This window comes from Sceloporus undulatus, chromosome 5, assembly GCF_019175285.1.
Source record: "Sceloporus undulatus isolate JIND9_A2432 ecotype Alabama chromosome 5, SceUnd_v1.1, whole genome shotgun sequence".
In the NCBI taxonomy this organism is placed as follows: domain Eukaryota; kingdom Metazoa; phylum Chordata; class Lepidosauria; order Squamata; family Phrynosomatidae; genus Sceloporus; species Sceloporus undulatus.
The window spans coordinates 179,354,442-179,369,054 of NC_056526.1; the positions used below are offsets into that span (position 1 = coordinate 179,354,442).

The 14,613-nt window shown below is 38.6% G+C and overlaps 1 protein-coding gene across 6 annotated transcripts in view; it reads left to right on the top strand.

Moving 5' to 3' along the window:
- Positions 1-14,613, top strand: part of WDFY3 (WD repeat and FYVE domain containing 3) — a 162,921-nt gene that overhangs the window by 55,976 nt on the left and 92,332 nt on the right. For 5 of the 6 annotated variants that reach the window (XR_006103935.1, XM_042466670.1, XM_042466673.1 and 2 more), the window contains exons 8-14: positions 236-422; positions 4,520-4,686; positions 5,783-6,250; positions 6,650-6,751; positions 9,482-9,675; positions 11,561-12,018; positions 13,770-13,853. Coding sequence is in view for 5 of the 6 variants with exons in the window: in XM_042466670.1 (XP_042322604.1) it covers positions 236-422; positions 4,520-4,686; positions 5,783-6,250; positions 6,650-6,751; positions 9,482-9,675; positions 11,561-12,018; positions 13,770-13,853 (1,660 nt within the window). In the remaining variant the exon portion in view is untranslated. The remainder of the gene's footprint in view (positions 1-235; positions 423-4,519; positions 4,687-5,782; positions 6,251-6,649; positions 6,752-9,481; positions 9,676-11,560; positions 12,019-13,769; positions 13,854-14,613) is intronic. The other variant, XM_042466674.1, reaches the window with a different exon arrangement.

Consider the following 14,613-nt stretch of genomic DNA (forward strand, 5'->3'; position numbering starts at 1 on the left):
CAGAAAAATCAACAGTACCTTGCTTGCTTGCTTGCTTATTTTATTTATTTATTTATTTATTTATTTATTTATAACATAATTATCAGAAACTTACAGGAGATGATTTTTGAAATGTGTGTGATACTGCATCTTTGAATATTCATATGCATGTGTTAATTGGTTCATGATCATGTTTAGTAAGAATGACTGTGCTTTAAAGATAATTTGGGGAAAAACATTTTTTTAATCTTTACAGAAAAAGAATGCCTGTCAACATGCGTTCAGAACATGCAGCAATCTGATGACCTTTCTCCCTTAGAAATAGTTGAGATGTTTGCTGGCCTTTCTTGCTTCCTCAAAGATTCCAGTGGTGTATCTCAAACACTTTTAGATGATTTTAGGATATGGCAAGGATATAACTTCCTCTTTGATCTCTTACTCAGGTATGACAGCCATGTTTTTAAGCATTATTTTATTTTTTTAAGGGGCTGTTTCGTCGCTCTTAGCAAGGCCTGTTTATGTATCTTTGTATAATATTTTATTTGGAAATACAGCTCGATAATTTAACCTTAGTTTAAATACAAGGGTAATATCAAAGTGAAACTATTTCAATTTAGGATTCTGAATTCATTTGGGTATGAAGACCAGCATTAGTTTTCTTAACTCAGTCCAAGTGGTACTTATGATCTTGGCATTCTATAACATATATTACCTTTCTGGACTTAAGTGTATTCTGTTTAATGTAGTGAATACAACAGTTTCCATTAGATAACTAAGGCGGGTTACAGACTGCCATGAAAGTACGCACAGAGCGCGTACTAGGGTTAGGAAGGGGTGGTGCTTCCGCACACCTCTCCACCCTAGCACGCGCTCTGCACGTACAAAATGGTGGCGGCCGTTCCACACGGCCGCCACCATGATGGCGTGACGAACGCGCCGTCTCCAAACGAGGCGGCACGGATGTGACACCATCACTCCACGCGAGGGCGCTTAATGCACCCTTTGCGCGGAGCAGGAAGGAGCTCCGTTTCGGAGCTCCTTCCTAGTTTGCTTCGCTGGGCGCAGCCTTCAGACGGCTGCACCCAGCAACGCAAGGGAAAAAGGGGCCCTTTCTCCTCCTCCCCGCCGCCGCGGGGGTGTCCTTGGGGCTTGAAGCCCCAAGGACACCCCTTTCCAGGCTGTGGGGAAGCGGCCTTTTGCCGCAGCCTGCAAAGCAGCGGATCGGGGCCTCGGAGGCTGCCGGTCTGGCAGCTGAGGCCCCGTTACACCGGGGAAAGGCGCACCCACAGGCCACCCCAAAGGGGCGATCTGTAACGCGCCTAAATCAACAGAATGCTAAATCCCTCCACATTTTTGGCTTTGACCTCTGCTGATTTGATTATTCACGAATTTTATTAATGTGTTTTCACTAGGAATATCTAGGTCCTCCAGTGCAACCCTGTGGTCAAGTTCAACGAAAAGTTGCACTGAAGGACCTAGAGAGAACACTCCACTAGGCATTTTAGCTCCTCCAGCGCTATTCAATGGTCAGTGTCTGGCAGATGTTGACCACAGAGTTGTTCTGGAAGACCTAGAGATTCCTAAAGAGGTGTTCTCTCAGGCAAAAACAGTGTTTTGTTATTTGCAGTGCAGTTTTTCCACATTCATGGGGGTTATGTGCCCCTAACCCCACCGAATGTGGAGGGACAAGTATAATTTCTTAGTTTGACAGCATACTGTGTGAAGATGAACTTCCTTTTTTCTGTCTAGAATCTCACTATACTCAAATTGATTGGGGGAAAAATATCCACTTTTTCACCCCTTCCATATTTTTAAGGAGTTCTGCCATGTTCTCTCTCTCTCTCTCTCTCTCTCTCTCTCTTTTATACAATAAAAAGCCCCAAATGTTTTAATATTTTCTCATATGTTCAGGATTCCTCATAGGTTCAAGTTTCAGTTATGGGATCCAGTGCCACCAGTGCATTGATGATTCCCAACTTGTATCTCTCCTTTCCATCCCTAACACATTGAATATATGGCTCCCTTTAGAAATTGTTTGGAAATGTCAGGAGGTCCAAAATGCTACGGCCAGATTGCTGATCAGTATGGTTATAGCTGATTTAATCTTAGTTCATTTCTGGACACAATCTTAAGTGCTGGTTAGGACCTAAAAAGCCCTATACAGCTTAGGTCCAAGCTGTCAAAGATTGTATTTCCCTATGACAGAGAAGAGGGCTTTCTCTCCATTATCACAGGCCTTGTGATGGTGGGGACATGTGGGAAGGCCTTTTCAGTGGCTGCTCCATAGCATCCACAGGAAGCTGAGTGGGCCTCCTGGCTAATCCCCTTCAGCTGGCAGGTAAAGACCTCCTTATTTAAGCAGGTATCTCATGATTACCTGGTTGTGCAGGCTAGGGAGTTGAGAAGAAGTGTCTTAAGTGTATATGTATGTGTGTGAACTGTACTTCAGTTTTAGTTATTATTAAAATTAATTTACTGTTTTAAAATTACAGTGTTTTAATAAAAAGGCTTATTTAATGCTGTTGAACTTTTAAAACTTTTATTGTAAGCTTCTTCAGGTCCCAAGTTGGAGGAAAGGTGGAATATAAATAAAAGATGTAGGAGCATTATTCTAGCTCTGTCCTTTCCTTGCTTATCAGTCCAAATGAGACTTCAGCTTTTTTTTTATTTGAGAACCCATACTTTATGCAGCTGGCATAGGAAGATGATAATGAGTGGTTCTAAATGGCAGAGGATTTCCATGTGGCATCCAACATAATTTCCTTTCCTCTGTGATAAGATTTACATAATCTAACAGATAGATGGAATCAATCTGTTGTGGTAGCTTCAGCTGTCAGACATTATTGTTTCTCTTTAATTGCTAGCCTTAATCCACTAGCTGAATCAAATGGAGATTTTTTTCCCCAATCTGCATTTTGCATGAGAAAAATCTGGTGTTGATATAAACAATTTGACATTCATTACATTGAAATTACATTTGACTGATGAGATTATGGAGAATTAATACTGACTATTTTTGCAGGCTTGAGTAATATCTAAATATTTTTTTCAATTATCTGTTGACAAATAGCCTGATGCATTTCTGATCAGCTTTTCTGATCAGTTGCATGTTTATACTGTATGCTAGAAGGTTTTGAGAACATTGTATTGAGACCTTGGTCGTATTGGGTTGGCTCTCTGTAGATCAGAATGAGTTGTGCGTGTGGGAAAATACAGATCACACTCAATTCAATTTTGGAATTGATGGGATGTGTTGCATGCTTGACAGCATCTGTAAAGTATTTTTTATTCTCTTTATTATCAAACATTTTTGTCCCACCCTTCCAGTACTTAGGACACTGTGTCATATAAAGCAGTGCATTCAGTAAAAATTTAGAAGAATGAGCACACAAAGCACAAGTTGTTAATGAAAAAGTAATTGGGGAGGCGAAAGACTTTCAAAATAACAGTGATCTTACCAAGGGGGAAAAAGAGGGGAGGGGAAGGGGGAAGAGTGGGGACTACCAATGCTTCATGGAACGAGGTATTAGTAAAGCCACTGAAAAGGTCCTGTGTCTTGTCATCAATAACCATGGCACCCTTGTTGGTGGGAAACTGAAAAGAGAGGAGTTTTTTAGGGAGTGAGCAGTTCAGGATGGGAAGAAATGTTTCTTCAGTTGTCCTGGACCCAAGCCACTTGGGGCTTTAAAAATAAGCGCAAACTCTTCAAATTGTGTCCAAAAACAAAGTGGCAAGTAGTACAGGAGAAGTGTGATGTACTTTCATGGATATGTATCTGCTAACATTTTTTGCGTCTTCCTCCTGAACCAACTGTGCCTTATGAAGATTCGTCAAAGATGGCCCCAAGATTAGATCTGACTTCTTCAGAAATGAGTGTAGCTGACACACCAGCCTAAATTGTGCAAAGAAAAAGCTGGCTACCTAGTCATCAAATTCAGTGAAGTTGAATCAGGGACAACTCAAAATTGTAACAGCTTCATTGGTATTTGATTAAAAGAGAAATACTGTAGAGGGATAGCAGTTTTACCTAAGTTGTTGTATTGATGGCTAACATATACATGAGAAAACAGTGTGTTACAATCAGGTCTGAGAAGTTAAGTTCAATGCAATTGTTACTTAGAGGCCATTTAACTCCTATTAATAGCTGGGAAATCGGTTAGAATAATACAGTTGTGAGAACCATTTGTTATCTCTCTGCAATCTTTCCTACAAAAGCTGCCTCTTCTCAGTTCATTTTATGTACCTTCTTATATAATGAGATCATTATAACCAAATGTCATCCTAAATTAATAAAAAGAATTATGAGGATATCTGCTGGTCACCCTAAAATGAATACATTTCTCTCCAAATTAAGTTAGGGTAGGTGGAAGACTGTTTTCATAATGTGCCCAGGTGTGCAGTGGGCCTAGAAACATCAAGCAATTGTATAAAATAATGAAATCTGCTGTGATTATTTTTATGAAAATGTTTCAGATTTGGATTTGAAATAATTAATGGCCTTGTAGTTAGATGAGTGTAACCTCCCCCCTCTGTCTTGCAGGTTAGAACAAGCAAAAGAGGCAGAATCTAAGGATGCTTTGAAAGATTTGGTTAATCTGATAACCTCATTAACAACATACGGTGTCAATGAATTAAAACCAGCTGGTGTTACTACAGGGGCACCTTTTCTGTTGCCTGGATTTGCTGTCCCTCAGCCTGCAGGCAAAGGTGAGACTATATTTTTTAGAAAGTGTTACAGATACAAAATCATATCTGACATTTAGAATCCTTTAAATTTTCTCAGTAGTCTGACTTGAAACTGCTGATATTTTCAGTCCTCTGACTCTTAGATAAGTAGACTTAACTAGTAGTATCACGGGTATGTGTGTATGAGACTGTGACACCCCAGAAGGAGGTGACACTCAAGAAGGGGGGGGGTTGACACCAGGTCGGCTACTTGCCCCCCACTAGTGCTGTTTTGACCACTCAGGTGCTGCTCCGCCCCTTCTGGGAGCTCTTCGGGGCCGTGCTGGCTCTCCTCAGCCTATCATGGGCGCCCCTAGGCCCTTCCTGGGTGCTCATGGAGCTGCGCCAGCTCTCCTCATCCCCACACAAGTGCCACAGGGGTGCCCCTGTGGCATATGGGGGCTCTCCCATGTTCCCCCAGCCCAGAAACACCGCCAAATATGATGATGATGATGATGATGATGATGAAAGGCTTTTAAAATTAAAACATGATTACTGTAGTTGGTACTATTTATTCCTAACATACCTAGGATGCCAGACCTTGTATAAAATGAATACATTATAGTATCTGTCATTATAGAATCTCAACATGTCCTGATTATTCTGAGGGCTGCCTTTTACCAACTCTTCTTTCAGGCATTGGTACAGATCAGGAATGGGAACATTCTTTGGGTCTGGATACCAATCTCTCCAAACCACCAAGTGCTGCAACTGTTCACCAAAATTGGTGCAGCAGATTAACCTTCCTCCTCCTTAATACTGAGATGAAGATTCTAAAATAAAAATAGGAATATGAGCCACCCAAAAGTAGCTGTATCCCTCTCCAGATAGAATAACTTTCCAGTTGTTGGCAAACTGGTCTTGAGGTCTTGCTTATTAATCTATGTATTTACTGAGGGATTTTATACTACTCTTTAAAAATGTGAGCTTGTACTACTTCACTTTTCTTATTCTGCAAGCTCAGTTAAATTGCAGTTCACAGATTAGAAACATGACTTAAAGTATGCTGTCCCTACTGTGCTTTGAACAATAATCTTTTTATTTTGAACTGTCTGATGTTTTTCTCTTCTTGTTGTAGGTCACAATGTGAAGAATATCCAAGCCTTCTCTGTCCTACAGAATGCTTTTCTGAAAGCAAAAACCAGCTACCTTGCACAAATTATCCTGGATGCTATCTTAAATATATATATTGCAGACAATGCCAACTATTTTATCCTGGAATCCCAACACACTTTATCTCAGTTTGCAGAGAAAATTTCCAAGCTTCCAGAAGTACAGGCCAAATACTTTGAGATACTTGAATTTGTTGTCTTTAGCTTGAATTACATCCCTTGCAAAGAACTGATTAGCGTCAGCATCCTCTTAAAGTCCAGCGCTTCTTACCCCTGTAGTATCATTGCAATGAAGACTTTGCTTAAATTTACACGGCATGACTACATCTTCAAGGATGTATTCAGGGAGGTGGGACTTCTAGAGGGGATGGTGAACCTTTTACATAAGTATGCAGCTCTTTTGAAAGAACCTACACAGGCTCTGAATGATCAAGGTATATATATTTTCTTCTTTCTTTAAAATTCTGTTTCTTTGTTTGCACTTTTGTTGCAATATGGGAAATGCACATGCTTATTTCATTACTATTCCAAAGTACATGTTACTGTTCCAAAAATATAAGTAATTCCATACTTGTTTTCTTTTTAATCACCTTGAAAACCACATCTGAATTCTCTGTTGCTAAGCATTCATTTTGCTCATAGTTGGTACGCCAAAAATCATGTATAGGAGTGGCTCTCAGAATTAAGGAGAGGGATGGTAGAAGCAGAAGGGAGTGCATTTCTGTGTGTGTGTGAGAGAGAGAGGGAGGGAGGGAGAGAGAGAGAGAGAGAGAGAGATATTTATAAAATATAAAAAGCATTTTTTAATTGTAGTTTTAAAAAATATTTTCTAGGAGACTCGAGGAACAACAGTACATTTGAAGACCAAAAGCAACTTGCTTTGCTGGTCATGGAGACCTTGACAGTACTGCTCCAAGGATCAAACACAAATGCAGGTATTTGGCATATGACTGAGAAAATGAATGAAACTTGGCCTTTTATGTGGACTTAATTATCTGGTTTTTTTTTTCTTCTGATCATTTAAGATGTGGAAACAGAACAAACATTTTTGGCATTGATGGAGGAAAGATATAGTAATAGCAAAATATTTATTTTAATTTGTTTGATCATTTTCTTGGTAGCATGTTAGTTGCTATCAGTTAAAGATGAAGTTACTTCTGGCTTGATCCTATTATAATATTTGAATTTGCAGTTTTAAAATGCATTAATTAAATTGTAAGTATTTTGAGAACTGTTGGTTAACCGCTTAATGTTTTGTCGCTTATTTCCTTTCCTTTCTTCCTGCTATTATCTATGAACTTTAAAGTTGAGGGAAATGGATGAAGTAATGGCATTATTTGATAATGGTACTCTAGAGGACCAAATGAAAAATGGTCCTTTCTGTCCTAATCCCTATAAAGGTTAAGTGATTAATTTATCCTATGAATATTAAGGTTTTACTGCTTAGCTGATGTATGTTTGTATTAGACTAGTCTTACATGTTGGACGATTTCCGCCCTCTAGTACAGTGTATTAGCTCCAATTTGCTGAATATTTGTACTTGGCATGGTGTGCATTTAGAATTTAGTATGGGCAGGGATTGTGGTTCAGTGAGGCAATTCTCCTTCAACTTTTTTTTCCTTTCTAGGATTGGTATGTGTTCTCTTTTCCCTACTGTAATATCTTATAGAAGGTTTGTAGGCCTGCTTTGGTTTCACCTGTCTGCCTAAATAGTCTTGCCAAATTCTGCTTTAAAAATACTGGCTTTGTGGGTGTGACCATGAAGTCAAGTAGAACATAGACACATAACAGGCAGAACTTGTCTACTTTGTTAGTTAGCGATTCCGTAACCTGAAATAGAATTAGGTAGATAGAAGAGAGTAGCTGGAAAATAATAAAACTTCGATTTTAAAGGCTGTTCATTAGAACAATAACTTCCTGATGCAACATAATTTTATTGATTGATTGGTAAAATGCTAACTCTCTGGCAGTCCTTCTGCCAACGCTTCTTTAAAATACTGTAGTAGAAATGGAGCTGAGGTTGAAGCCTCTTTTTATAGCCATGATCGATAACATGGGTGTCTGCAAGAACCAATTTTCTGTCCCTGAGACTCTCTAGGACTTACAGAGGCTGCCCCAAAGACACCCCAAAATAGAACACTGTAAGAGGGCACTAATCCAGCTATGGTTTTGAAAGGGTATTTTTTGAAGAAAAAAATGTTAAACAATATTGTGTGTGACCTGCAGTAGATTTAAAAGGTAGAATTGCTGCTTATGGAGGCTTCCAGAAAAAAAAACAGCTCATACTTTTCTTTGGCGGGTTACAGACCGCCCAGGAAGGAGCACGGAAATCACGCTCCTTCCTGGGCCCCAGAAAAGATGTCGCGAGGCGCTAGTCGCGCACTCGCAGCGTCACTTCCGGGGCGTGATGTGCAGACACATAGTGTCCGCTACGTCAATATGGTGGCGGCTGTGTGGAAAGGCCGCCGCCATTTGTTACAGACTCGGTCCATAATAGGAGTAGGGGCGTCTGGAAGAGACGCCCCTTTTTCAAAATGGAACATCCTAAGGACGTCCCTTATGGCGGTCTATAACCCGCCACCGAAAACCTAGTGTGGGAATCTGGGAATCAGGGTTCAATTCATTGCTGGGCCATGGAAATCCACTGAGTGACCTTGGGCTAGTCACATGCTCTCAGCCCCAGAAAGCCCTTTGCTAGGTTCACTGTAGTGTCACCATAAGTTGGAAATTACTTGAAGGCACACAACAACAACAGTTTGTTTTTCTACAAAAGTACTGTGTTGTTGGGATGGCTAGGGGCTACAAAAACAGCTCAGGGTAAAAACTGAGGAAAACCAGCATAATCATGCTACCAATTTTGGGAGTGGCCTCACCATATGATTTTTGTGCTTAAGGTCATGGGTTGACTTCCCAGCATTTCCAGTTAGAGTTGGAAAAATTCCTTCCTGAAAAACCAACTCAGAGGATGGCAGGCAGCCCAACATATGGGATTCAAATACATGTTACATTCCTTCCTAAAGATCTCTAACTGGAAACCTTTGAAGTTGGATGTGCCATCTGTTACCCATCTTCATACAAGCTTTATAAAAGTTAATATTTTATAGAGAATAGAATAATTTTGTTTGTGTTTTGAACCTACAGTGCAGCTGTCACAATGCTCATAAATTTTAGGCAATTCCAAGGATCGATAAAAGTCTCTCACCTTCAATCCAACACTGTTGTTTTTTTTTATGATACTAGCAGCACATTCTTTTAAAATATTTTTAATAGTCTAAATTACATGCCTGGTAGATGTTGCTTTTGGTCAGAGAGATCATGTGCTTGTATTAATTATGTATGATTGGCACAAGAAATTATTGTGCAGGGTGTTGGTCAGGCCTGTTGGGATGAAGGGCAAAGACATTTATGCCGTTTTGCTTCTTTCAGTTCTCTCCCCAAGACTTGGGTTATTCCATCAGGATGTGGTGATTCTTCATCTCTGGTGTAACCACTGTCTCTTTGCATTCTGCTTTTTATGTATTCTGATGCCTGATTATGGTATATATTTACTGACATCTCTAAGATGGCAGCCATTGCAGATATTTGTGCCATGTGATCCATTTGATAGTGTTTCTGAACAGTCTGCAGATACAATAGTAATTTCTTTATATTTGTTTTCTTTGCAGGCATCTTCAGGGAATTTGGTGGAGCAAGATGTGTACATAACATTGTAAAATATCCACAATGCAGACAGCAAGCACTGATGATAATACAGCAATTGGTGTTATCACCAAGTGGTGATGATGACATGGGTACTCTTTTAGGACTGATGCATTCTGCTCCACCTACAGAATTGCAGCTGAAAACAGACATATTAAGAGTATGTTCAATAACTCAGAATGTATGAATGTTTTTAAAATATTGTTTATTTAAAAATATGAACAAGTAAAACATTTATGTAGAAGGAACACAAACGTTAAAATAATTAAACTATGTAAAAGAAATTCCTCAAATATTACTGTAAAATTATTTGAAACATAGTAATCACATGCTGTTCACATATTTCCCACTTGATGGGAGAAGAGCAGATTCAAAATTTTATATGTATAAAATATCTTGATTTGGAATGGGATGTGTATGTGCACACACACACACATATATATTCTGAACGAATGTTGTTACTTTATCTTGTGAAGGATAAACATAGACTAAGGCAAGAAACTGAGTTCTTGCAACATCTCTGAAAAATACACAAATGAATGAAGCTTCCAAACTCTGTAGACATCTTTCATTGCCTAAGTGATCTTCTCAGTAGGGTGCTTTTGCTAACATTCAATGAAAATGGTCTGCAGCTGGAAATAGGACTTCCAATCATTTCTGGTTCCATAGCATTTATATTTCACAAAAATGCTCTTATATATATTATTTTTTTAAAAAAAATAACTTTAGTAAAAACAAAATTGATATAAAGTAAATATTGTGAGATTGGGACATGGGGCTTAGTGCTTAAGACACCAATTCTGATGATTGGAAAGTTGGCAGTTTGAAGCCCAAGTGCCGTGTGACGGAGTGAGCTCCCATCAGTAATCCCAGCTTCTGCCAACTGAGCAGTTTGAAAGCATGCAAATGCAAGTAGATAAATAGGTACCACTTTGGTGGGAATGTAACAATATTCTATCCAGTCATTCTAGCCACATGACCACCGGAGTCATCTTTGTACAACACTGGCTCTCTTGGCTTAGTAATGGAGATGAGCACTGCCCACTATAGTCGGTTACGACTAGACAGCCATGTCAAGGGAAACCTTTACCTTAAATACTGTAAAGGAGAATCAATTTTTTTAATGATTATCATTCCCATACATCTTTTTTTTTTCCTGACTGGCTCTTACGTAGTGAGAAAATCACATGATTCTATTTCTTCATTTGATTGTATGTTGTTGTTTTTCCATTAGAACCCCCAAAGTTGCTTGCAACAGTGGTTTAATACAACACTTGTAATGTGTCTGTGTATGTGGGAAGGAACAAGTACTAACTTTGAATTGAGCAAATCAGTGGAGATTTGGTTGATTGATCTACTACTTAATACTGTATAAATTCTTCCACCTGGACAGGTGGAAGTACTCTTAGACTTGGTACTTGGTACTAGTCCATCACATGCTAGGGGTGAGGCACGTATGGGTGGTGCGCCCTTGGCCAACCCCTAGCATGTGACAAGGATGCACTTTAGGCCCGTCTGGATTGGGCCTAAAGTACTCTTGAGAGATGGCCATGCAATGACTTTTCAGAGACATTCAAAGACGGAGAATCCACCACTGAGACAGTCTATTCTACTGTCATACAGTTCTTAGTGTCAGAAAATTCTTCCCAAGATTTAGGTGGAATGTTTCCCTACTTACTGAAATTCACTTCGATTTGTGTCATTATCTCTGGAGCAACAGAAAACAAGCCCACTCCATCTTCTACATGACATCCCTTCACATATTTTTTTTAAAAAAATGTTATACCAGCTTTCCATCTTCTGATACCCAGCTCCCTAAAGTTATTCCTCCTAAAGCTAATTTCCAGACCTTTTAACATCTTGGTAAAATGTTTTTCTTGAACTGTGATACCCAGAATTAGACATAGTATTTCAGGTAACCTCTGACAAAAGCACAATAGAATGGCACTATTACTTCTCTATGGCTAATATTGTTGGCATGGCAATGTTTAAAATAGTCTATATGGTTTTCTTCTTTGTTTTGACTTGTTTAAATATTCTTGTAGGCCCTGCTGTCTGTACTGAAAGAGAGTCATCGCACAAGGACAGTTTTCAGAAAAGTTGGTGGATTTGTGTATGTCACATCATTACTTGTTGCCATGGAAAGATCCTTGTGCTCTCCACCTAAGAATGGCTGGGAAAAAATAAACCAAAACCAAGTGTTTGAGCTGGTCCACACTGTGCTATGCACCTTGACTGCAGCAATGCGTTATGAACCAGCCAACTCACACTTCTTCAGAACAGAGATCCAGTATGAAAAGCTTGCTGATGCTGTGAGGTTACTTGGATGCTTCTCAGACTCTAGGAAGATAAGCCCTTTGAACATCGTTCCCTCAAATATCCAACCATTTCAAAGACTGTTGGAAGATGACCTCATCTCCATGGATTCTGTGTCACCCACTTTAAGGCATTGCAGCAAACTCTTTATTTACTTCTACAAAGTAGCTACAGATTCTTTTGACAGGTATGAATTATAAGATAGTGATAAAGTTCTAAATGTTCTTAAAGGCATAAGAACCCTGTCCTTCCTGCCTCTTGTCAACCACACATTTATCTTATCATCTACCTCAGGGGTAGGCAACATACGGCCCGCGGGCCGGATGCGGCCCGGCAAGGCCTTGGGTCTGGCCCCAGCCCGGTCCTGCTGCCGATTGCCTCCGGGGCCTTTGGGGAGCAATTGTCTATAGAAGCCTCAGAAACATGCATTTATATTAACATTTTTTAAAAAATCAGCAAATTTTTTCGCGTGTCCTCCATTTTTTTTTAAGTGTCTTCCATTTGAAAATTTTGTCCTACATTTGTCCTGGTTTATTTATATATTTAATTTTTAAAAAAATTCAAAAATTATTTATTTTTTGGCTTCGGCCCCCCAGTTGTCTGAGGGACAGCAACCCGGCTCCCGGCTCAAAAAGGTTGCCTACCCCTGATCTACCTGATAGGAATAAATTTAGAGGCAGCCAAGGAGGGGACTATCTTTACTGTAAGGGGTGGGTTGTTGTTTTTTGTTTGTTTGTTTTGTTTATTCCGTCAGGTAATACAAATCAGTATCTCACCTTATTAAACACATGCTCAATTTTTTTAACAATACTATTTTAACGTTTGATTTAAATAGAATTTGAATTGAAGTAATTTTTATTTTTAAAAAGTTAATTCAGTTTGGATTACATACATCCTTGGAGTAGACCCATGGATATGAATAGGATTTGTTAGTCAAAACTATCTTCACACCTGTTTATTTCCATGGGTCTGCTGTAATTTGATCTAGCCTCTTATCTTTATTTTAAATATTCAGTAATTTTTGACTTCTCAGATTGTGCATTGTTTATTTGATAGATGCAAATATTAGATCTGATGTATTTAAATATAACACACCACACTATTCATTGATTTGTGAAGAGGGTAGGAGTCCATGAGAGCTTTTGCTTATTAATTAAAACTTGTTAGTCTTTAAAATGCTCCAAAATTTTGTTGTCTTTTTTATTATTGCAGCAGACTAATACTTGTCTTTCAAGAGACATCCCTTACTTGTAAATCCTTGTATTAAATAAGACTAAATATTCTTTGAGTTTTCATTCAGACCTCAACCATTTTGAAATTCATCCTTGAGTGCAATTGTAATTCAGATATTTCCTGGTGTTCACCTGTGTACTTAAATGTTTCTGATTAATTTTAATTCATTTTATGTATTTATTTGTTCAAAATAATTTATTACTGTGATACCTGTTTAGACCAACAGAATGTTCAAATTTCCATTTGAATAGAATAGAATAGGGTGGATCCCTGTCTCCCTTCATTGCCCCTAAAGCTCATAATTACTGAGGATTTTATGTTAGTCCTTCTATGAAAATTTAATCATGCTTCCCTGTATTGTCTGTACTCAAATCTAATCTTTTATCAATCACAAATTTGCATACTTATAAAACAAGGTTCATTTCAAGAAGTCAAGCTATGAAGAATTATTTAGAACTGTTTGCAAAATTGCTTACAGCTCAAATTAACATGCTGTTTCACACATACAAGAGCCATCCTTTACAAGCAAAACCACCAAACACTACTGCTGCTTTGTATGTCTTTGTTTTTACTGTATGTGTTCTCTTTGATGTCTTTTCTCCTGGCTAATTCTGCAAACTGTATTTCTAAAACTAACAAAGCTTCCAGCCTTGTTTTTTCTTCTAACCTCTCTATCTGTTTGTTCTATGTCTGTTTTGTCTGTAGTCGTGCTGAACAGATCCCTCCTTGCCTGACCAATGAGTCTTCTCTCCCCTCTCCTTGGGGCACACCAGCTTTGCCCAGGAAAAGGTACTGATGCTCTTTAAGAGCAGTTGCACTTCAGTGTCTTGACTGTATTTTGTTCTGTCTCAGAATGAAGTCTATTACTGTCTTTCCACATTCTTTAACAGCTGACTTACTGGCAGGCTAACAAATTTATATTTAGTTTCACCCCATTTTTGGAAAAAAACCTTAGACAAATAAATATGTTGTAAATATGTTCTGCCATATGATATTGAGTGCTGGTGCAAAATAAAGGAAGACAGGATATATGTTTCTGAATGCTGGGTGTTGTAGGGCTCGTTGTTTTGAACGCCACATGTCTTGTTCTTATGGCAAAACATTGGTATTTTAATAAATTGATATTAAGAGGTCTCTGAAGCAAAGTTTATACCAGAAGTGGGAATCATGCGCTCATCCAGATGTTGTTAGAAGTACTAACTAGCACATACAATGGTGAAAGATGCTGGTAATTAAAAATCCAACAAGATGTGGTCTACACATTTGTTCACATTTGTTATTCTATCATTGTACCATTGTTTTTAGATTTTATTGTCTGTAATTTTAATGGATAGAATTGTTTAATCCTTTTTTTAAGGGGGGAATTGAATCTATTGTTGTATTTTTTATGGTAACAAAAAGCAGGATACAAATAAAAGTTTTATTTATTTTATATTTATAAGAGCCTTGTGGTGGAAGAATGGATTGCAACTGGTCAACTCTAGTTTTTGAATGCTGATTTTTAGGAATGGTATCTGTTGGACTAGAATTTGTCTCTAAAGTGCTAGGC